This window comes from Zea mays, chromosome 6 (assembly GCF_902167145.1).
Source record: "Zea mays cultivar B73 chromosome 6, Zm-B73-REFERENCE-NAM-5.0, whole genome shotgun sequence".
Classification (NCBI taxonomy): domain Eukaryota; kingdom Viridiplantae; phylum Streptophyta; class Magnoliopsida; order Poales; family Poaceae; genus Zea; species Zea mays.
This window is the reverse complement of record NC_050101.1, coordinates 11000619-11007826: the sequence shown is the minus strand read 5'-3', so window position 1 is coordinate 11007826 and position 7208 is coordinate 11000619. Positions and strand designations below refer to the sequence as shown.

The 7208-nt window shown below is 44.3% G+C and overlaps 1 protein-coding gene across 1 annotated transcript; it reads right to left on the bottom strand.

Annotated features, from left to right (window-relative positions):
• Window positions 1–1064: 1064 nt before the first annotated feature.
• On the bottom strand, window positions 1065–2784 carry LOC103628987 (expansin-A19). Its single transcript, XM_008650191.2, has 2 exons — window positions 2574–2784; window positions 1065–1743 (listed from the first exon to the last, which is right to left on the bottom strand). Exons 1-2 carry the CDS (start codon window positions 2701–2703, stop codon window positions 1109–1111), a joined length of 765 nt encoding a protein of 254 aa, XP_008648413.1. The 5' UTR covers window positions 2704–2784; the 3' UTR covers window positions 1065–1108.
• Between the last annotated feature and the right edge of the window lie 4424 nt (window positions 2785–7208).

Genomic DNA, 7208 nt, shown 5'->3' with positions numbered 1-7208 from the left:
GAACCTCCGTTCGAGGTATTAAATGTAGTCGGATTATAAAACTAATTTGTCAGCTGAAGATTAAAAGACGAGACGAATCTAGTCCAGTTGGTTGGGTCTATATTTCATACTCCTATTTAAAAGCCAAACGCTTGATGTGACCCGAGCTAAATTTTAGCAGGAGCAACCAAACACCCCCTAAGCATGTTTGGTTGCTGCTCTCCGGTGCTCCAGTCTCGTGCTGGCCTTTTCCACTTCCCCACGCGTGCAGACTGAATGGTGGAAAACGGAACCAACCAAACAGCTGAATGATTATTTTTTAAGATAAATGCTGAATGGTGAATAATTATTACTACTAGTAATTAAATAACCCTAAATTAAATGATGGATGTGCTTATCCGAATCGAAAGTGGGGGCGGGGAATAAGAGTGGTCCAAAAGGGGACGAAACGTACCGTTTGTTTTCTCCCAGTCCTTCATTAGTAGGTGTGCATGCATGCATGGTTCTGGACTCATCGTCGGTCTATCGTGTTCAATTTTGAGTGCATTGCTTTGCATGCAAGGGAGGCACCAGGCACACGCTGATGAGGGCTGGGAAAAACAGTTTATTAGGACTAGTTTGGGAACTTTAATTTTTTAATGGATTTCTTTTTTTTTCTAAGGAAAAAAATAAACTAATTTAGAAAATCACTTTAGAAAATAAGGTTCTCAAACTAGCTCTTAATTACTAAACTAGTGGAACCAAACACCAGTTGGACTAAACAAGTAGTATTGAGTGTTGGAATAAGGAATCTGTTGCATGCTGTTGGAAGTTGGAACACAACTGAATACTCCTTGAATTTACAATCATGAGTTTGCGGTTGAATGATAACAATAACAAAATGATTTTCACACTACAACTGAAATGAAACCAAGACAACACAGCAGGTGTAATATCTCTCAATAAAGAAGAATGAATGAAGAAGGATCTATCGGACTTCATATATATATATATATATATATATATATATATATATATATATATATATATATATATATATATATATATATATATATATATATATATATATATATATATATATATATATATATATATATTGTCATGGAAGGAAGAAAGGCATGAATGAAGTTTAGTAGTCGAAGTTCTGGTAGGTGGTGAAAGTTTGGCCGAACTGCCACCACGCCGGTACAACGTCCTGGAAGACGATGTTCTGCCCACCGGTGGAGACGAGCGCGAAGCTGAGGCCCTGGCTAACGAGCCCACCGGCGAGGCAGTGCCAGTTGGCGCCCCAGTTCCTGTACATGGGGATCCAGTCCGTGTTGGCGCCCTTCACGGCCATACTCTGGATGGAGCCGCTGCCGGCGACGTTGGTGACAAGCACCATGTAGAAGTGGTCGAAGCCGGCGATGGTGAAGCGCACGCCGCCGCTCCGCCAGCACTTGACGCGCTGGTAGAGTACGGGGATGATGCCAGCGCTGTAGATGCCGATGTTCTCCCAGGCGGGCTGGGACATGTCGAAGTGGGGGCGGGGCGGGCCGCACCACCCGCCGTTGGGGAGCTCCCAGTTGGGCGGGCAGAAGTTGGTGGCGGAGACGACGACGAAGTTGCTGTTGCCGGGCTTGCACCACCCGGTCTTGCTGCTGTCGCACCTGATGACGTAGCACTGCCCGCACGAAGCGCCGTCGTTGAAGAGCGCCGTGCTCAGCGCCGCATTGTTAACGCCGTAACCCTGCTCGTACAGGTCGCCATACCCGCACGCGCCACCTGCATAATGCATGATTGAACCATGTTGTAATTGTTGGAATATAATATAAGTGAATTGACCACCTCTTCTATCAACTTAAATTTTTGGGTTGAATCGGTTGATGCATATAACTTAATATGGTATCAAAGTCAGAGGTCTTGAGTTTGAATCCTAGATAACATAATTAAATAAAATAATTCTTGGTGACTTCTATTACATGTCTGAGACTCAAGTCTCGATGTGAGAGGGATTGTTGGAATAATATAATATAAGTGAATTAATCACCGCTCCTAACACCTTAAGCTAGCTTTTAGGTTGAATAGTTTGGTGCATGTTAGGGCCTGTTTGGAATTGAAGTTTTCTAAAACCACAATATTTCAATACCATGGTTTACAGTATGTTGCGACACAATACCACAATTTTAGCAAAACCAGAGTATAATCGAAGTATTTGTCCATCTGTAGCATTGTTTGGTACCACAGTATTCAAAGGCATTTTTTGTGCGAGGCTAGGGGGAGTAGGAACGACGTCTGGCTGTGCGGGTATTGAAAAAAAGGGGCGTGGGTCGGCTAGAGGGAAAAATGCGCGCGAGAGGAAAAATTTGGGTCTAACCATATGTATCAAATGCTCTAAAAATACCACAGTTTTAGTTAAACTATGGTATTGAAAACTCTATTTTCTAATGATCTGTCAAACAACTTTTGGTACAGAATACTCTAGTATTAGCAGATATTATGGTATTTCTCAAAAATCACGAAAAAACTACGCTTCCAAACAGGGCCTTAGTAGTACACACGTGAAAATAAAGTAAAGCAACCCTGAACAAGCTCTGATGATCATCTATATATACCCATCGTGTCGGAGCCGTCAGCGCCGCCGTAGAACGTGGCGGTGGCCGGAAGCCAGTCGTCCGATCTCGCCGGCGAGACGAAGAGTGCCAGGGCGACGGCTAGCAGCTGGTGGAGGAAGCGTTTCCCCATGTTGCTCGGAAACGGCCGGCCGGCGATCGATGCTGCTACTAGTGAGTGTGTGTACAAGATTAGAGCTTGGAGAGGTGATGAATGTCTGCATCAACCGTGGTGCATATATATAGCGCCAGCTAGCTAGCTAGGGTTAGGGTTAGGGTCGAGCTCGAGCTGAAGCCTGGAGGAGACGTATACGTACAGGCCGGCAAAGAATCTAATAATTATTAGATTATCGCAACAGAACGGAATGCATTTCATGCATTGAATCGGACAAGAGCACTGTTCCAACAGCGACGTACGATCGCATGCACATGGCTGCAACGACCAGAGCGAGATTGACTTGAGCCTTGCTTAATGATGGATCTGCATGGTCTTCGTATTGCACCAATGTTTCACTCGTTTGTTGGATGAAGGTTACACACGCGTACAGTTCATCATTTTATTCTGATGTGTCTTTTATCTTGAAACATTCCCATTGCTTGCAATTAATATTGGTTCAGTGTATGTATAAAGATATGCAACGCATTGCATTGACGCAAGAACATTAAAAATGCAACCGGCCGGTTCCAAATAGACGCGTCGAGCATTTAAAACTTTTTCATGTGTACCGGCACTAGTTTATCTCCGTGTATACAACATAATAATACATAGAGAGTAACGCCTATACTGGTCGAAAGAACATTGTTGTATATATAGATGGCTCCCTCAATTAACTGGATCTGCCGAAATTTGTAGTAGCATATGATACCATCTATTCAATTCATTTGAGAATTCAACAGCACTAGCTACTTTAAAATTTGAAGGAAGACGCGCGCAACAGAAATCACACCATCCAGACTCTCGTTCATGATCGATGAATCCATCCATAAAACTCAATTCCTTTGCCTACGTTCCGACAACCCAAATTTTGAATTGGACCTGTTGTACACTTGTGTATTTTACTAGCTAGCTACTACGTGTACTTCATCGTTATTCTTTCAGTATTTTACTTGTTCTTTCAGTACAGTAGGCAATTATGTATAGCAAGAGACGAATTAAGTGCCGGTAGCAACTGCTTGCCGAGCGAAATAATGAACTACTGCTGCTGAAATAATGAACGACGACAAATTGATATTTTTTCCCTGGGCCAAATTAGACATCGTCAATTGTCAAACAATACACCAGAGATGAGGAGGAGGAGGTCAACCAACGAGGCTAAGGAAACTACATATCATCATTATCAGTAGGCTGCACCATGCATATTTTCTTCTTGATGTGCGCAAATTCTATTTTGAATTGCATTGGGTTTTGCCCTAGCTGGCTTTAAAAAAACATAAACATGACTATATATCTTATGAAGAGAGACCAAATTACCATGCCATGCTTTACTTTGTTCACACACACACACACTCAAAAAACGACCAAATTTGTCCGTGTTCTGGATGAATATAATGCAAATGTTTGCAAGGTGAGAAACATGCATATGCCTCTACAACGATCCGGCCCCTTTTGTTTATTCAGCTGGATGCCGTTTCTGCATCCGCCAGTTCAATCATTAGCTCATCATTAGTCACAAGTCATAAACCATGCATGCAGTAGTGGTACGGAGCTCATCTCAGCTCGGTTAGTTTAGTTTGCATTATGCATGGCCGTGCAACGGCCTAGGGGAACTCCTCGCTGGTTAGCTTTAATTAATCTCAATCCTGGAAACGGACTAAGGTCTCACGGCCGGTATTCCGAGTCACCGAACAGTAGGTCTATCCATCATACACTTAGACATGCATACATTAATTTGGGCTATATATATTTATCTAACCAAAGATGAACATGATTCAAATATATATATACCATAGCATTGTTTATTTAGAAGAGAAATAAAGAACGATATAATCCAGTATTTTGGGTTGGAACATTTTTATTTAAGCTGAAATATTCTGAGCTATAGTGTAGTGCCCAAATTCTATATAGGAATAAAGAGTAATTTTTTCTTTGTCTTATATGATTACGTGGCTTATGTTATTTAGTTAACATTTATAAACCCTCATGTAAGCGATTAAATTAAGTAACAAAGAAATAAATATATTAATTAAATTCGTGCACTCATGCTGGAATTCTGTTTGTGCATCTAAATTTAATTTTGAATCTCAAGACCAGAATTTAAATTCAAGTTAAAATTGGAATTTGGAATTTAAAACCAGAAATGAAAAAGAAAAATAAGAGAAGGACATCATCTGAGCTAAGACCCTCATTTTCGGCCCGTTTTCCATTCCGCTCACCAGCCAGCCTAAGTCGTGACGTCCGACGCTGACAAGTGGGCCCCATGGCAGCCTCACATGCTAGCTATCACTTGGTCGCCGCCAAGCGGGCCTTGCTTAGTAGAAGCTTCTTCCCCTTCGATCTTGGAGCTAGCGCAACAAAACCCGGCCGTTGTGGGATGCCGGCCAGAGTCGTTACAAACTGACCATGATTGTTAGGCTTTGGTAATCAGGGTATAAGTGTCAGGGGGCCGCGACCTCTTCGCCATCCAGCGCTAACGTTCCATCGTCGTCTAACAAACAAGAGAGCAAGGTGGAGGGGAAGAGAAGGGGAGGTTTTGCCGCGGGGTGAAATCTTCGGTGCACCATCGTTGTGGCCTCGGCGACCGGCCAAGGATACTCTTCGGGCTACGGGGGACAACCGTGGCCTCACCGAGTGGCGCACTGGCGCTGAATACGAGGTGGCTCATAATTGGTCGACATACTTCTTGGGATGTCATCGAGCCACATAGCATTGCGATTGATATCCTTGCCTCGGCGATTACTCTCCGTAAGGCCTCCATTCAATGCGCCTTATTCTCCGATTCGATTAGCGTCTGATTGAGTAGGAAGTCGTGCACTAGGTTATGAGATGTGTGCTCATTGGCAAAGTCCGACACCATAGAACTGTGTCCCATTGTGGGCATGGTCTCCTGCTGCCTAATCTATGGTAGCGAGCACCACTAGGAATTTGCTAGCATCTCCAATGTAGTTAGCACTAGTCTATTTAGGTTTTGGGGCATCAGCGCTCCACGTCATTGTTCTCCAGCGAGATCGCCTCATGCGGGTGGTGAGCTACCATGGAGGACTGTCAATGGAAGAAGAAGAGTTCCCTCTATTGACCAGAAAATGGAGGGCCTACATTAGATCGTAGAAATACCCTTTCACTTATTAAAACTGAGCTATTAGATCAACCCGGAAGGCTAGGGTCTAGGGATGGGTGCGGTGTTGTTGTCTCTCGTTCGTTGATCCGTAATCTAGTGGAAGATTTTATATCGGTTCATAAAGGGTAGGAATCTGATCTGGACCGCAGGATTCAAATCTGATGGTTGGATTTGGGTCGATACCCCTTTGATCGTGTAGTTTTATTAAAGAGCCCCTACTCTTTTGCCTAATCAACCCGCAGTCCGGGAGCAATTATAGAAGCTTTAATTTGATTCCAATTTTCTTTTGAAACGGACCCCGAACCTTGGGATAACATAAACATAGAAGCCCACATATTTATGAAAGTCGCCTAGATGGGGGAGGGTGAATATGCAAATCTAAAATTTATAAACTTTAAGCACAACTACAAGCCGGGTTAGCGTTAGAAATAAAACCGAGTCCGAAAGAGAGGGCGAAAAACAAATCACAAGCAAATGAAGAGAGTGACACGGTGATTTGTTTTACCGAGGTTCGGTTCTTGCAAACCTACTCCCCGTTGAGGTGGTCACAAAGACCGGGTCTCTTTCAACCCTTTCCCTCTCTCAAACGGTCACTTAGACCGAGTGAGCTTTTCTCCTTAATCAATGGGTCACTTAGACCCCTTACAAGGACCACCACAACTTGGTGTCTCTTGCTTGATTACAAGTTGCTTGAGAACAAGAATGGAGGAAGAAGAAAAGCGATCCAAGCGACAAGAACTCAAATGAACACAAACGTCTCTCTCTCACAAGCCACTAAGTCTTTGGAATGAGATTGGGACTTGAAGAGGATTTGATCTTTTGTTTTGTGTCTTAGAGTGAAGTCTAGAGCTCTTGTATTGAATGCAATGGCTGAAAACTTGGATGCCTTGAAGTGTGGTGGTTGGGGGGTATTTATAGCCTCACCCACCAAAATGGCCGTTGGGGAGGCTGTCTGTCGATGGGCGCACCGGACAGTCCGGTGCGCCAGCCACGTCACCCAACCGTTAGGATTCGACCGTTGGAGCTCTGTCAGCCTGGGCCACCAGACAGTCACTGTTCACTATCTGGTGCACCTTCTGGCGCCTGCTCTGACTCTGCGCACACTGTTCGCGCACTGTAGCGCTTTTACAGGTTTCCGTTGGAGTCGACCGTTGCGCTGTAGTCGTTGCTCCGCTGGCACACCGGACAGTCCGGTGAATTATAGCGGAGTGGCATTTCCAGAAACCCGAAGGTGGCGAGTTCGAGTTGATCCACCCTGGTGCACCGGACACTGTCCGGTGGCACACCGGACAGTCCGGTGCGCCAGACCAGGGCAACCTTCGGTTGGTTTTGCTCCTTTCTTTTTGAACCCTATCATGGACTT

Coding starts and splice junctions, on each gene's coding strand:
- LOC103628987 (XM_008650191.2), bottom strand. CDS start 2,703: ATGGGGAAACGCTTCCTCCACCAGCTGCTAGCCGTCGCCCTGGCACTC. Junction 1,744..2,573: donor TGACGGCTCCGACACGATGG/GTATATATAGAT, acceptor TGCATTATGCAG/GTGGCGCGTGCGGGTATGGC.